This window comes from Glandiceps talaboti, chromosome 1, assembly GCF_964340395.1.
Source record: "Glandiceps talaboti chromosome 1, keGlaTala1.1, whole genome shotgun sequence".
Classification (NCBI taxonomy): Eukaryota; Metazoa; Hemichordata; class Enteropneusta; family Spengelidae; genus Glandiceps; species Glandiceps talaboti.
In genome coordinates this window covers 2,635,581-2,653,585 of record NC_135549.1, presented here as the reverse complement: position 1 = coordinate 2,653,585, position 18,005 = coordinate 2,635,581, and the positions used below count along the sequence as shown (strand labels likewise).

The following is an 18,005-nucleotide window of genomic DNA, read 5'->3' as shown; positions in this document are numbered from 1 at the left end:
ACGCAAACTTCACCATGGAGTCAAAATACTTCGAATGATTTCAAAGAAAAGGAGTTTGTTATTAAATTTTAAGTTTTATCTAAAATAAACCGATGTGAAGTGATAAAATTGTGTTTCACCCGTTATATTTTCATCCTTATGTTAATCTCTCACTCGACGAATCTAAAACGAGTTTGCATAGCCGAGTCATTTACATAATATTTGCATACATAATATCAGCTCATCAATCCCACATTTGTAACACTTCATTCATTTCGCCTCGTCTGGAGAGGAGGTGAAGTCGCTCGCCAAGTTTGTACTGTGGTCACTTTTCCACGGGGCACACAATGTTATACATTTGAAGTTACCCGTTCGCCAGTATTTCCTGATTTTGTCAACAGTGAAGTCGATGCTGAAGTAAGTGAAACCTTGACCTTTCGACGAGTACGTCTTCATTTACCAAGAAGTTCAACATCGATCGTCTTGAGTTGTTTCCGTTCAACACATTACTCTAACTTCGTTGGCTTCAACAACCTAACTACGTGATCATGGCAAAGTGAACAGTTCTGGTTGAAGCTGAGATGACCTGAAATGGTAGGCGATACCCTTTTGTCATTTGTCACTCTGTCTTAGTGAACTATTACGTGGAAAAGGTGTCTGCCTTTCCTTGTGTTAGTTATCGTATGACACGCACTGTATTCACTTCACAGTAACAAAACTGGAACGCCAACGAAACAATTCAACTCACTATATCAGACTTGGGATTTGAGCAAGGCTTAGGGTAGACGTTCGCCGTGACGGTATCACAAAGAGCTGCGAGGATTTTCATTTCAAGATGCCTCTGACATCGTGGTTGCGCGGTGGCGAAGAGCGACGTCCTCCCGAGAAAAGCGAGAGTGTCGTCGTTACAGAATCGCTCCTCTTGGAGCTCGATACGCAGATGAGAGAGTGCGAACGTGTTGTTAGAGAGAAGGAACATGATGATAAAATGAGAAGGAGTAATGTAGATTATAGTTGGCTTATCAGCACACAGCCAAAAGCCTACGAAATGCCTCAAATACAACGACTTGAGATCGAAGAATTGTGTACGAAAGTGAAGCCGCAAGAGAGCGGCAAGGTGATCACAAGGTTCCGAGAAGTGTTAGATAGAGACCCCCAAGTGCAGGAAATTCCCCTTCTCTTTAAAGCAGTTATACAACATGTATTGCAGGAACGGCCTAAGGAAGAAAGCATGGGCGAGTGGGTGCTTAAAAGAACTGCAAGTCTAACTAAATTAAGACCGTCATTGCATACACGAGTTTATCCTTTCGGGAATGGCAACGACGATGATGCACAGTCAGATGACACCGAAATGATAGAAACTAGACGAGTGCAAAGCTTACCGGAATTCTCACACCAGCATCCAAAAAGTCGATATAACAGTCTGCCAGAATTTTGTGCCAATACAGACGATTTGCCAGTGTAGATAAATGATCTCTAAATTTTACCTGACTGCTAACAGAGTGTGGTGCTGATATAATTGCAATCATTAGAGAGTTATCAGTAGTGATGAAGAGATTTTCTGTTACCATGGAAACTGCATTCACACAAAGTGACAATGGTGATGCTTATTTTGTGGATAGATTTAATATTGGCTTTTTGACGACTTCTAAGACAACATACAAATTAAACAACATTGACTGATTTCAGTTGTATTTACTGTACCAGTGTGTGCAAACTGCATCAAATTTGTATCTAGATTTGAGTATGTCATCTGCAGTATGCAGTTGAATTTGATGTAAAGTATACCTTCAGTCATTGTAATTGAGACATGCTGTGATACTTATTGATTGACAGTTATCAGATGTGCTTGCATGTCAAGCCAACTCTTACTGTACAAAGAACGACTGAAATCTCACAGGAATTTAACCACACTTACACGTATAGTCTTTTCATGGTATTGTGATATTATTACTCAGAACTAAAAAACAACATAGGTTTCCATCATCTAAATGTGTATTAGCCCTCCAAGGAGGATCCTCTCGTGTAAAATATTTTGACAGACAAGAATAATTTACTTTAATCTCATCATAGCAAATCAACTCAAAGTAACTTGATATTGTATTGCAACTATACACTCCTTGAAGGCAATGTCGTCTTATTTATCTATACATGTTTTTTTTACTCATGCCCATAGAGGCCTTGTCAAACAGGGTAATTTTATCATCAAGTATCCTTTTTCTATCAAATGTAATTTAATCTTGAAAAAAGAACGTACAGTATTATGAACCAAAACATTGAAGAGTATTGCATTTCTTATTAAATATTTATAGATACCTTACATATATATATATTATACATGCATATATATTGATAGCTGTCTTTGAGTAGTGAGTGCATTGTATTGTTCATTTCCTTTTATCAAGCCTGTAATTGGCTTGGCAGTCGATCCGAGAAGCTTCCAAATGCTTGTATTTGGTGACCGTGTGATAGATTTGTGCAACAAGGAAGATGACAAAATTAGCACCATGATTTAATGTAAGTAACTGTAATGTCCTAATGAATACAGTTCAATCAGACAACAAAGTTCTCTCATATGGTATATGCTTCGTTATTGTAGAGCTGAAAGCTACAAAGATGGAAATTTTACTTTGAACTTTCCAGGGGCATGTTCAATGTTCAATTATGCCACCTGGGGGGAGCCACACAATGGGGCAAATGACATCATTTGGGGAGCCTGTGGTCATGTGAAAATCAAATGTATAAATTGTGGTAACCTGGGGAACCCAAGAGCTACAACATGTGTTAATTCACGATTCACAATAAATCAATTGGTCCATCTTTTAAAAGTATTTAACTCTAGATATGGTATAATTCTGTCATAATTGATACAAGTACTCAATCATGTGTTCTCCCTATGATCTTAATATCTTTGGGTCAGGTTGATCCCAAAGCTGTCCCTGTTGTGCAGGGAGAATTGTCTTGTGATGTCATGTAGTAATGGAACACAACTTTGGTAAATTATAATGTTGTGGCTCTACCGGTTGTATAATCAAGCACCACTGATAAAATCACAACTATTCAACTATTTATTTGTCACATTAAGAGGGGTTCGTGAAAACCAACCCTTTGTGTAACTCTAAAGAAAGTGTGTGCTAATCTGTGTGTGTAAGTGTAAGCCATAGGAGACTGCCCCCACTCCCACTAGTCTTTTCTGTAAAAATAATTTTAAAAAATCTTTTGCAGTAGTTGCATGATATTAACATGGAATAGTTTATAGTATTCATCTTTGCTCCTGATATGATGGAAAATACAAGGCTAGACCCATCACTCTATACTGACCTACTCATCACAAGAGATAACTATATTTGTTTATAAACATTTGCAATGCACTCTATATTTTATTGTAATCTAGATTTGTGGAACAAGAGATACTTACAATATATATTGATTTGTACTTCCATCCAGATATGTCAGCCAGTCACCAACAAACCCACAGTCAACCCACAGAACAAACATACTGTAAAGCTAGACATTTTTGCTTTCAAGTCATGTCATTGTAAGATGTTGATCCCGATCGTAAAGATTATTGAGCTTAGTAGTAGCACACTGTATGGACAAATTTTAAACTACATATTTCAATATTTTTCATTCTCTGAAGCAAGAATGTCTAGATTTGCAGTATGTTGTTTTTTTTGTAATCATTTATTTTTTTAAATGTAGGATTGAATTTTTTTGTATTTAATGATGCCCTGGTGCGATTACTTTGACTATTTCATGAAATAAAAATATCATTCTTTGTTAAAACTATGTGTGGAGGTAATTATCAAATGGCATAGAGTTGACATGAAGACTGACTGATAATAACAGACCAGACTACTGTCTAATATCACATCATACTCATGTTGATATTTTCATTATACAGTAATCTTGTATTCAACCCTTTTTACGACTTTACACCTACTACCACAACCAAATCATAATGGTCTAGTCCTCCGAGACATTTGAGTGACAAATTAATTCTTTGTTTTCAAAACTTCATGGGTATTGCAAACCCCCCCCCCCCCCCCCCCCCCCCCCCCCCCCCCCCGTCTATACTAGTCTTTAATTGGTAGGGAATAACCAAGTGAAAAGAACCTAAGTTTGTTTGTTCATATCACAACACCAACTGAGAGATTTTAGATGTTTGTCACATTTTTGGGTGTTTTTGTTGGAGAATTCAAATTAGTCTGTATATATAACCACACCACAGTCAATAGAACAAGTTATCTAGACAGACTGAAAATAGTAACTCAATAAAAATTGGCATACTAGTATATCATAGCCTATATATAAATACAGACTGCTACATGTACGTGGTCTTATTGGTGACCCGAGTTCTGGTAAATATGCTCACATCAAATGTATATGTATACAGGATTGGATTGTTCTTTGGCATCTTGAATATTCATTCAAATTGATCCGACTTGGGTGAACATTCTCATAAAGTGAAATAGCAGATGGTAGAGGCAGAATACTGACAAAATAACAATATGAGTCATGAAAAATGTTGAAAGATATATAGTTGAACATTGCATACATATAGAGTAGCATGGAATTCTTGTATACATATGTACAACTGGAATGCCTAGATTGCACCATGTTGTGTACATGTATGTATGTGGCCATTAGTATTGTGATTAATTGTCTCATACATGTATATCATCTGTGTAAATAAATAAATCATCCAGAATCACAATATTTATACTGTGAATAGCAGAATATAACGCATGAAAAATGAACTCAAAATCACAATACAAGTATGTGTTTGTTTTATTATAGTACTTTGTCTAACCTTGAAATTCTTGGGTAGACATACTAGTTCATATAGACATGGTTGTCTTCTGATGTGAACAAGGTTTTCGCTAATACTAGTGCTCTTTGTACACACACTCCCAAATTTCCTGATCTGTCTATCATACATGTGACATTGGCCTAGAATATCATATGTACAAAAGTAGATGAATAATACTAGTATTACTAAGGAAGTGGTCATTGAGGAACACATGTAACTCAGTAAGGTGTCAACAACTGTGGCCCATTGATGGTAATAAGGGAGCCTTCAGAAATTGCAGATGGGGGAGGGCCAGGAGAATTGATGACCACAGTCCATGCAAACATGTTAGAAGTGCACTCAGCAAAGTCTTTGGGAGGTCTGGGCTTGCCAAGTACATGTAGATCTAAACACATAGAAGTTAATAAGCTAGTGCATTCACACAAATTCACATGGTGGTAAGTATAGTTGGAAACAACCAATGCCTTTAAAATGTCAATGTGGTGGTAGTGGTGGGCTTGTGTCCCAAGGGGAGTTTACTATTGAGTCTCAGACTTGGATGTCCTTTCACTAGCCTTTTAACCTGTGTTTTTGAAGCATTTGACAGTGGGGAGGGTCTTGAACCCCCCCCCCCCCCACATCTGACAGTAAGGTATGCAGATATTCATTCATTTGGCACCATAACCATTTCATTTCATTAATTTGAATGATAACCAATACATCATTGTATCTTACATAATAATGATTATTGATAGCAGTGTAGAATTACTTGTCTAAAATTTATTAATTTTGAATTCAGTCTTTCAGAAGCATTCAGTTATTGTGGTTATATTTAATATTGTGTATAATGTGTTATGGAAAGGATGCTCTATACACATGTATGTTTCTTTATGAGGTTTTGATGGACAAGTGAGGATTTTTTTTCTCAAAGAAATGTTGCTAAGGGTTTGAAAACCACTGCAGTAAGTTGAAATACTTGCATTGTAACTGATCAACTGTATTATTTCAGTCACGATGTTTGAGTTATTTTCAGACTTACTGTCAATTTATGGACTACATGTAGATTGAATTCCAATTGGGTTATGTGAAAGAAGTCAACAAGAAAAGGTTTCTTTCAATCAGGGAGTCTTTCACATGACGTAGGAAAAGAAATACACTCACAGATATCTTGTGATGGTAAATTATGTTCATTCAAATAAAAGAAGATATGATCAAGAGCTACTGACAGAAATTCTTTTTACTGGTTGTGATGGCCACTTCATAAAGTGATGAACACATCAATACATCAAGCTACTGTGGGCCCTATATAAGTGGCACATGTATCTGAAATTTTTACAGCAGTAGCTTTGGTTTATCAGTTTTATACAAAGATGAATCAACCAATACTGTTTTTATTCATGTGTGTGTATAAATGTATGGTTTACTGTCAAAGTTGTAGAATATGACGTAGATTCCTCATTGTATGTGAAAGTCTTATACAATCAGTGCTGCATGAACACTTTTTGATACAAATCTAATACAAACATGAATGTGTATTGAATTTACACTCGATTCCTGCTGATGAATACCAACCACAGCATCTAGATGATAAAGTGACAAGAGAGAAGAGTGGTTGCAGAACAAAGAGACAACCAACTACACTGTGTTACTTTGCGATGTATGTGTGTTGTATCTAATTAATTATATTACTTTATACATTGACACTTGATAGAAAGTGTCAGGGATATACTTCCAGGTCCTCCCTATCAACCCTGCCCAATATTAACCGTTCCTGTTAATAGAATGTGTAACCTTGTATGCACGTTCATATCGACTAGTGTCAGTCATTAGACTTATTGCAATGATTGATAAACTACAAAATCCACTATATCACAGGAGCATTATGCAAACTGGGTTTACTGTTCAGATTGTGGCAAAGTGGATACATTTTTTTTAGACTGCTAGAACTTTCATATTATGAAAACAGTCATTGTGTACAAGTAGACTTATTATTATTATGTAATAGCCTCCAATGTGTGAAGTCTGAAGGGGGCCACTACAGTACATTTCAGTTTGGGTTGCATCTGTCTGTCTGCTGACCCATCTGTACCTGTCTATAATGCACAGAGCAAATTCATTTGAACTTAACACATAGGTGATTACCATTGAATTACAAATGACTAGATTTCATGATGGATTAATATTATACTAGCTTAGTGGGGGCACACCCATTGCTATTTGAAATCAAAATCTACTTTTAGGTTTAAAAATAAAACCATTTGCAAGTTGAAGTTTAATATAGCCAAATCAACTCTGGGCATAGAATCTAAGGCTAATACCGGTGGATATATGTGGAAATCTGGTAAAACCTGCTTAGAGTACAAGTCACATTTCCACACTGAAACTATTAAAGGGAGTTCAGTTAGATTTTACATGTAGTTTTACCACCATGAACAAAACGCCATCAGCTAGAGAAATAAATTAATGATTGTATTGATTGATTTCCTTTTTCCGACCAGACACGACGTCACTCAGCAGTGTCAATTAGTCCATGTTCCTTCAGTTGGCAGACTCTCTCCCAACAGGATTTTTTCCAACATCATATAACATATCATTTTCATTGATATGTAGGTCAAACAGAGTTTACCAGCAAAAACTTCAACGTTTTAAATGAATCTGAGATTCCCAAAATATCTCAGCAGAGTGCACCTATTCACAATATAATCTTTGTGTATCAGGATTGAAATTGTCAATTCAATGATTGAGAAGCAAATCAATAAGTCTTATGATATAGTGAGACCATAATACGTGTACTTGGGTAGAAATGGTACCACATACATGCATATAGTTGAACTTCTTTGACAATCTGAGTCAAACATTGTAGCTTTTTTACATGACACTGTCAAATACATTTTGTACAATGGATCTTTCCATCAGCATATGTTACTAAAGTGCTGCAACAATTGACAACTCATTTCTACCATCACATAATTTCATGCCTGCCTGCATTCCCTAGTTCAATTCAATTTGTCAATATGTACATATAGTAGTTGTTAATTTGTGCAATAGTTTCTGTGTCACCTTCTGCACGCTGGGTACAATTCATTCCAGTAAATGTACAACCACATGATCTATCTGATTTTCAATGAATTCTGTGAGTGTGAGTGAGTGTGTTAATTTGGATTAAAAGGTGCAATCTATCACTCGACCATTTATTTTCATAAAAAACAACAACCCTTGAATTATACACATTCAATGGAAATAGTTAAGGTACAACACAATCCCAGCTTCGATCACTTACATGATACAGGGATTTCGTGTCTTTTTTGGAGGCAATTTGTACCAGTTAATTAATGGTTGATTGTGTTTGCAAGAAGTAATATTCCAGCCGTAAAAGTATGCCAAAGTCTTGTAAACTTGATTTTCATATTGACATTTTGATAATATGTTGCAATATTGATTGCAAAGAATAAAGTGACACATCATATGTGTGATTATCTGATGATCATAAACAGAAAATATATACCATTTAGTATACCATGCATGAGACATTTGTAAGAACAAAAAATATGGAATGTATAGTATAATAGCCCAAACTCCTACAGTCACAGCAATTGCAGTTTCAATACAAGATTATATGAGCATCAAGCTTGATAGAAATTGCAGCTTGAAGTTATATATGTATAATGGACAGTCCTGTCTTGTTCTGTGCTACACTGTCCAGCACCTTAACTCTCAAGTTAGCTAACAGGATATTCCTGAATGTGATTATAATAGCTTACTTCTGTAAAGTTTTGAGTCGATCGTTAAAGATTTTTTTTTTTTCAAATTTGTTGTTGAGTGGCCAACACATCAACCAAAATTATGACTATGAGTACACCCATGCACTCACCTCTGTGTATGTTATTGGAACACTCACAAGAAAATGCTAGCAATGAATACATCACCTGCTTGAAGCATGTACTGGTAACCTATGAAACCCCAGTTTCTGAATTCACTTACTTAAACTATTCAAATCCTTGTCAAGATTATACTGCATAGGACAGAGATGTACTAGCTTAAAAGTGTCATTCACCAGTATGTTAGAGTGCAGATAGCCGAGAAGTCTCAGGGCTCTATACATACATGTATGTATATGAAATATTCATCAAAAAGTGAATTACATTTATTGTCAAGTGTGCTACCCTAGCACTGAATATCAAACTCTCATTTAAATATCATTATAATATATAATGATGGACTAGATAACATTTCAAGTCAAGTGTCACATAGTAATTGGTTTAACATTTAAGATGAATTAATGGCATACAGTGTCAAGGATTTTCAGGGAAGCTGTTGGTCTTTATTCATGTGAAATTTATGACGGTAAAAGTCAAAAGTTACAGTGAAGATAAAAGCAGCAATTTTAGGGTCAAATAAAAAAAGCACATGTGTTTAACTGTAATCTCTCCATCATGGTTGGAAGATTACAGTTCCACTACATTTAACCAGTGTGAAATTGTCGGCTCTCCACACACACAGTCTGTTTGGTGATTGCTAATTCCTACTGATTCAGAAGATTGAAAGCTGCTAAGCTGTAACAATTGCAACTGTTATCTATTAGTAGCTGGTTTCCTGATTTCGTAATAGGCAATCTCATTAGTACTTCAGAAAGATAGCATATTCTGATATTCTAGCCCATGACATCTTTATATCTGAATCTGTCCAAATGGTATCAATGAATATATCATTTGCCAATATTGGCTTTGATTGCTGCATTGATAACCAGTGTTCACTTTGTTGTTGAGGCAAACAGCTGTGAGACTTGTTAGCTATATACTGATTTTATCTAACATGCAGTAGAAACGTTGCTTAGGATAAATGTGATCATTTGCCATAAACCATCTTCTCATAAATGTTTGGTGATAATTAAGCCTCAAAGGACAGTGATATCCAGTATTAGGCTGCCAACATTCAGTTTATCCAGCCAGGGGAAGTGGCAACATCAGGTGCTCAGTTAATACAATATAGTACAGTGGTCATGATTATAATAGACAGCACTGTGAAGATCGATGTATTATCACCATTTATGACGTACTCCACAGTGACAAATGTTTCCCTTCACTGGGTAAAGTAATTCCTGTTAACACACACTCACAGTCACTCATGTTAAATACATTAACTGCATACACCTACATAATAATTGTACACATGCAAACTTATACACACGTGCCCATACATACATACATACATACATACATACATACATACATACATACATACATACATACATACATACACACATATTTATTAATTAATGTATTTATTAATTAAGCTGTGTACACAAGAAGGGACATTGGCAAGAAAATATACCAAATGAAACACTGCTGTTTACAATGTCTTGAAAATATTAAGTATATTACTAAGATATCTAGCTGTGACACTTGCTAGATACTATCATCAACAAATGAAAAAATGTACTTCAATAGAGAATGATTATCAAATTTAATTAACTGTGACTGTAAACTAAATAAAATGGCCAAGTATTCATCTCTTATCATCTGAATTTTTTCATACATACACTCTTTGTCATAAAAGCTTAGCATTTGGGTGTTTGAGACACACACAATTCTTGTTCGAGACACACACAATCCTTGTTTGAGACAGGTTCACCCTCTGGTCAATTTTGTTTACTTTGTATGCGAGTGTTTACCTTGTACATAAATTGGTTCGGTAGTGAATCACGTCAGATTACCAGTGTACCAGATGGCTGAGTGTTTACATTGTATGCAAATCTATTAGCAATACATTTGCATATTAGATGTTACCAATAGTGTGTATTCTTTCTTATTTGTCTAATACTTGTGGCGTCCAACCCCATCCTGTATTTCACAAGAACTTGGCTTTCCTGACAAGATGTTCTATTAGATTGATAACACCAGAATTTCTTTATTGATGTATTTAATAAATAATATAACCAGCTGACAGCAAGAAACAGCTGTTAACTAAAACCTTTGAACAGTGCAGCAGATTGCTTTCCCTATAGGTTTGCCAATGGTTGAATGCCACAGTCTTTAGATTAGTAGTAGTACTTTATACATGTAACAGTGGAGCCATAGAGATTAACATCATAGACCCTACACACGGGGTCTATACTCTGACCACTATAGTGGTATGAGGTCTATGATTACAACCTGAGAGAGTTCTGATAGCTGAACTGATCATTGTCCATCCTGGGCAATCAAGACTGCTGTCTATCACTGTTTATACCCTGTATAGCTAGCTGTGAAAAACATGCATATACATGTACTGTCAATTTTGACAAATCACACTTACGTCACAATTTACGCATCTTATACATGTATAACTGTGAGATGTTGCAGCACTGACTAAGTAGTTAATTTTTGACTCTTTAGAAATGTAACTTTTTGAGAGCTTTCGCTACTATGAAAACCTGAGGCCTTGAAAACGGTTTAAATACTGGATTGAAAAATAACTCAGTTGAGCTGCTGTAAGCAACAAAACATGTGTAGAACATCACTTCAGGAGTCATATACATAATAATTTGAACATTTTTCTAATAGAAGAGCTAATTGTAATGTCATTCAATGTGTATATATGTATGTATGTGTGTGTGTGTGTGTGTGTGTGTGTGTGTGTGTGTGTGTGTGTGTGTGTGTACACCGGTATGTATGTATGTATGTATGTATGTATGTATGTATGTATGTATGTATGTATGTACACTCTTTGTCATAAAAGCTTAGCATTTGGGTGTTTGAGACACACACAATCCTTGTTTGAAACACACTGAATCCTGGTCATAAGAGCTTAGCATTGGCCATTTTGTGCAACAATTTACTCTAAAACAGTTTGATGTGTTCTGTTTTAGAGTAAATTGTTGCACAAAACGGCGAATGCTTAGCTCTTATGACCAGGATTCAGTGTGCAAGTCAATGCCTAGGTTAATATATTTTTACTAAATATACGTCACCACTTTGTGATACCTTTGTGCATCGCAACATTAGTAAGATAAATATTTGACAGTACATTACAGTTAGCTAGGAGACCTCAATGTTAGGGTCACCAAGGTTTATTGTACGACAGAAAATATAGGATAATGTAAATTTCAGCAGTCTTTTTGCAAAATTATAACAAGACAACTAATATGTCCTGACAGCTAGTGCAATGTACATGCTTATATCCTGTACATATAGAGAGATGACATTTAACAAAAGAATACAATCAATCAATCAGTCAATCAATCGATCAATCAGTCAATCAATCAATCTTATTGCATAACAACATGCCATAGCAAGCATGGTAAAGTATACAAAAATAACATACAAAAATAAAGTGAATACAATTCAATCCTTTAGCCAGCAGCTGAAGGACTGTTTACATCAACAAGAAATTTTCCAAGAAGTTTATCATCAGAGGTCAGAATATGCAAAAATTTACTTTTGTCATTTAAGGAATGAAGATTTGAATTATTTAATGACAAAGAAAAAAGTGCCTTTCTCGCATTTGTATAATGAGAACAAAGAATTAAATGATGAAATTCATCTATCATATTTTGACAAAATTTACAGAATCTTTCATCTATGAGAATCTTAAGAGTAGACTGTCTACCTAACTCAATTTGAATTTTACAGGATTCTTAATTTGCAGAAGATATTTCTCAAAACCCAAAACTGTTTTATACAATCTATATGTTCTCATTTTGTTTTTACTAGTATCAGTACTGTTTCTGTAATTCCCTGTACACCAAGATTTACACAATTCTTGACATACATTTGTAAATTATAATGAACCTTCTTGATTGTAAAATTAAACTTGCAAAGATTTGACCACATACTGTTCTCATTATATTTATCAAGTAAATTTCTTATATAGAACAGTACACTCCGTACTAATTAGATAGCTTTATAACTACCTCTAAACAATACACAAGCACATACGCGCAGGACTAACAAATTGAAAAACAGGGAAGAAATGTGTAGACTACATAAAATTTGAATTGACAAAGATGATATGCATGTATATGAGTTGCAGAGACATGGCTGTTATAAATTACAAGAACTGATAGCTTTCCAAGTTATGTATCTTGCACATCAGATAGTATGCCGATAAAACACTGTGTCATTTGGGATCAGGCAGTCACTGGTGTACTATGTAGACAGTTGGTTTACAGCTTAGACCATGGCAATGTTAGCATTCCAAGATGTAGATATAATTGGTTGTTGTATGTCTTCATCCTGACATCTTGCCCTATGCTATACCAGCTACATATAGTTGTAGCAGAGACCATGCGTGTATTAGGGGAGAAATACCAGCTACATTATACATATAGTTGTAGCAGAGACCATGGGTGTATTAGGGGAGAAATACCAGCTACATATTTAATTCCAATTTTAATATTTATTAATTCTCAAACTTTTCAAGTATGTAGATGTCAATTAAAAGGTTGACACTAAAATGGAATGGCATTTTTATTTTTATGGTTATGCTGTCACATTGGATATCTGATTTCTGATAACTTGTAAACAATGTATACGACTGAATGTCACTATGAAAAGATGTGATGTCAAAAATTGACTCAAATTATGTCATAAATAACATTACTTGTCATTTCATTATATCCACTATAATTTTCAAACATAGAAAAATCTACTTTTTGTGCAACTTAAGTCAATGCCATGGTCTCAAAAAATAGAAAAAAATTAGTGCTGATAAAAAGATGAAGATATTGAAGTAATCTATTACGGTATAAACACTAAAAAAAACATTGATATAGTACTTACCACTTATCCTTTTCATCTAAGTTTTTGATTATTTGTTTTCTGCAAAACATTTGTTATATATCACATACAAATTTTATTTACAATACCGGGGTAGAATGCAAATCAATGTAGATTACATGTATATGTCACTGTTTATGGACACACTAGAACATACTAGTATGGTAGTACACTCATTTATACATGTACCAATGTCAGAATGAGTCTGTTTTTGACTCAGGGTCCATGTTAACATGAGATAATGCACAGTAACTCAAACAACTAGAAATTATTGAAAATAATCCTAAAATTTATTTGACAACTCATCAACTTTGTCAAGATGTCAGTGAAAAGTTGGGATTATTCTTGACCTTCTAGATTTAATTCATGAACTTAGACTGAACGTTTGCACAGATGCCCAGCTTTCATCATTCTAGATTTAACATTGCTTATATTGATGTCATAATATTGAAGTCCAGATAGATATACTTTACTAACTTGTACTATCTGTATTGTGTTAGGACAATTTTGGTAAGTAATATATACGATATACTCTTTAATTTAATATTCAGTACATGTACCGAATCTTTACTTTTGATGGGCACCATACATGTATATAGTCATGAATCAATGAAATATCAAATGCTTTTGAATATGTTGTTTGTTGAATACATGTAGATTCCAATGCTAGATAAAATATGGTAGGAAAGTGTATTGATGTCATATAATTCGGTATAGGTGACTAAAGGAAATAGTTATTTAAAGCAGTTGAAATGATGATATTATATTATCATCACGTCCTAATGGGGATGTACTACACAACAAATGTAATAATAATTTCATATGTATATGCTTCAATAGCTTCTTCTTTCATATGTTGCCTTTGATTCTCTGTCACCCATTCATGGATATAACAGCTTTTTGAAGGTAATCTCAGAGGACAAGAATACAGACATCTGATAAAGAGACACACAAATTTAATCATTAAACTAGAAATATGTAGGTCATATGGTCAGACTGTTATCATAGACATACCAAAGTGTTTGTTTTATGGCAAGCTGTCCTCAGGGGTCAAGTGTATAAACCCTGCAGCTACCACACTGTTTGTTTATAGAGTAATTATACTGTTTGTTTAGAAGAGGCTTTTGAAATAGTGGTAGGCCTGGATGTAAAGTTTAGGTGTATTTACTTCAGACACAAAAAAGAGCATAGTATGTAAGAATAACGTTTGAAATGAATTAAATTACACAAACTTGATGCAGGTACCAAAATCATAAAGTTATGGTCTTGAGTGAATTACATATATTAAAGTTGGTCTTCATACTGTTTCCCTGTAGTGTCGTGGTTAGCAGTCGGGAGGTCACAGGTTCGAGGTATACATGCATTTTTCTGTGACCGACCCAAACCCAGGGTGAGTGTTCTACAGACTTGATGGGTAGGCTGTACGTGTCACTCAGCTGTGTCTCACTCACAAGACGAGTGCGAATTTGGGGGACTCCTGGAGTAATGACTCGAAAAGTTTGCCGGGCCTCGGTGACTCCAGGATAGCCTGTGGACTGTCTGGGAAAGCCTTGACAGTTCCACAGCAACATCATATGGAGTGTGCAAACATAGCCCTGTCACGTAGTCCCAAACCAGAATGGATCTCTGTAGCGTTTGTGTGTGTTTGTGTGTATTTGTCTGCATAACAGAAAATCGTTGGGAGCAATTCCCAGCACAAAAACATTAAAAAAAAATTTTTAAATTCATCGATATATATGGCTACCACTGAGGTATACATGCATATCAATAGGAAACAAGCCAAAGCTGAAGTTTCAATCTTAATTAAAAGCTAGCTTTGAGGCTCCCCTTGTCTCATAGAAGCCACAGATTCAACCATAAAGGTAACAATTATTATGTAGTTATATTAAATTTGACCTAGAATATGTGTCTTCATTCTGTTCCACCAATTAAAGGGTTAGAAAACTGTTATGATGAATGGCGGTTCATCAACAGACTTTCATTAAAAGTCAATTCAACATATTTGTTAGCCATAGATGGACTGTTTATTATTTTTATACCAGATTGCATGGCTTTAATTTAGTTCTGTAATATTAAGCGGACATTTCATTAATGAACGCAGCACGATGAAATTACAGATAAGATGTAAATTACAAATACAGGATTAATTGACTGGTATTCAACATGTAACCAGTGACATAATATGAAGTTTCAATGGTGTGTAATGATTGAGTTTTTTAGAAAATGTGCAAATGTATTATATACTCAGATAGCGGATACTCTCTAAGCCCATCACATAATTAACTTAATATTAACTGTTACTTAATGTGAAAAGTTTTCTCTTACAAATTATCATTTTTTACCAAAATCACTAGATCACACTCACAAATTTTTTTATTGCACAGATGGTGATGCCCAGTGTTTTGTTTATAGGTTATGTAATACTGTGAGAGAAAGGTAAATTTGCTAATAGTCCATTAAATATTCTACACATCAGTGTCATTATCATGGTATTATTGTTATTATAAATCCATACTGCATACAATTGATTCAGTTATAGTCAGCAAATTGATGTTGAATCATACTTTTTTGAACACCTGTGACCTGTAACAAATTTACTAGTAAGTATATCACTAACTACACATTTTTTCTAACTGTGCATATAAATACTAATTAGTGAATAATTAATACACACAGTTACAAATATAAAAAGAAAGTTTGCTCAAGTACCAACACTATTTTTTTAATTTTATAGTTTATACAGTGCAAATGTGAACAATAGCCATGCCAAGCAGACTACCTGGTAACATTAGGAAGGCTGACTGGCTAATTACGGTGATTTGTAAGGTACCAAAATGCATTCAAGTACCCATGATCGTTTACTGTGAACAATTTATCCGTTATTGTGGGCTTACTAAGTCTTCTTGAATGAACAAATGCAATGATCGGGAGGGAGGGTGGAGGTGGGTGGTTTACTGCAACTATTCTAAAAATAGACATTGTCTGACACAAAGCACTGGGCGCTTCCTCATATAAGGGCGCTAACCCGCATAAATACGGTAAGTGGTTCATATTCATTCTCGCAAAACCAGAGCTTTATTTCTTCCATGACACTGTGAAATAAAGTTCTGGTATCTCATAGGGCTATGAAAGCATTATTTCAGCTTAGTAATAAATATTCATGAGTAATGACGTCATGACGATTCATACATTCTGTAGTCAAGCATGTTCATTGTAAGTGGGTATTTAACGCTGACCAGCAACTATTTATACTTATACTCGGACTTATACCTGACTTGTTGCTGTGAATGAATGTCAATGTGACTAAATAATTTTTGCCAGTTTATAGGGCCATTCCCTTGAAGCAACAGTATTTTCTGACCATATACAGTGAGTCCAACAGGCGAACATAACATTCCTTTCGACATGCACTGAGTGAACATATATTTGAAAGACCATGTAAAAGTTACTAGACACATTCAAAACCACAATATTTGAAGGAGTTAAAAAGCATAAAGCAAGAATGAGAAAAGATTCATTGGTGATATACGGGCAACGCACAGAGTAGTTGTGTGCTAAAAGGTCGTACTTATCAGTCCCTTTAAAATTAAGAAAAGTATCATAAACAACACTTCAACAACCGCAGGTTGTAAATGAACATGAATTACGTATTTGAGTGAACGCACATGAATCGGCCAATCTCAGCTTGTTGAACTTTTACCATGCTTGTAAGTTGTATGGCCGTTGTGTAACTTACAACAAACCTCGTGATCATATCTGATGGTACACAGCATCAGTGAAATCCATGCTCTCACAAACTTTATCTGATTCTTCCAGGCAAGATTTGTCAGTTTGTTTTTGTTCATATTTGTCCAAGCCAGGTTTATATGTGGGGTACCATCATACTAAAGCATGGTATATCATGTGGTATTACATGAGGCCATCTGATTGGTTGTAGTGTTGATGTACAAAACAAATAAATTAGCTATACAAGAATTGTATGAATGCTACCACAGTCTGTTGGTCATGTGTCTTCTCAGTAAAAAGAGGCAGTGGTTTAGGATGATAGTGGTTCACTCAACAGCTCATCAGTTGTCCATCAATTAATCAGTACTAGTATTAAAAGTATAGTTGGTATAGAAAGTTTATTATTTGGCCACAAAGTATTTTTCCATGACTTTTATAATGACTCACATTTATAAACAAACTCAAGCCGCTATAGCATAGAGCCATATAAAATGATACATTGTATGATATTGTGAAGACATTAACATCTGACTACTTAGATTCACATGTATGCAGACAAAACAAGTTTGAAACGATCACTTGTCAACTTTGTGAAATATGATAGGTACATGTATCTGTGCTATCAGTATTTAGTTAGTTTATGGAAGTTGTCAGAAAATTCAGTGTGAAAGATGCATTGAAACTAAATTGTGTGATCAAATTGATTTTCTATACAACTATACTTTCATGTACATCTGTACTAACTAGCTTTC

General features: G+C 34.9%; 1 protein-coding gene across 1 annotated transcript; it reads left to right on the top strand.

Annotated features, from left to right (window-relative positions):
* Nucleotides 1–219: 219 nt before the first annotated feature.
* Nucleotides 220–3,723, top strand: LOC144453707 (protein RD3-like). The gene is made up of 2 exons (XM_078145044.1): nt 220–573; nt 690–3,723. The coding sequence occupies exon 2, from the start codon at nt 815–817 to the stop codon at nt 1,442–1,444; it is 630 nt and encodes a 209-aa protein (XP_078001170.1). The 5' UTR covers nt 220–573; nt 690–814; the 3' UTR covers nt 1,445–3,723.
* Nucleotides 3,724–18,005: the final 14,282 nt, after the last annotated feature.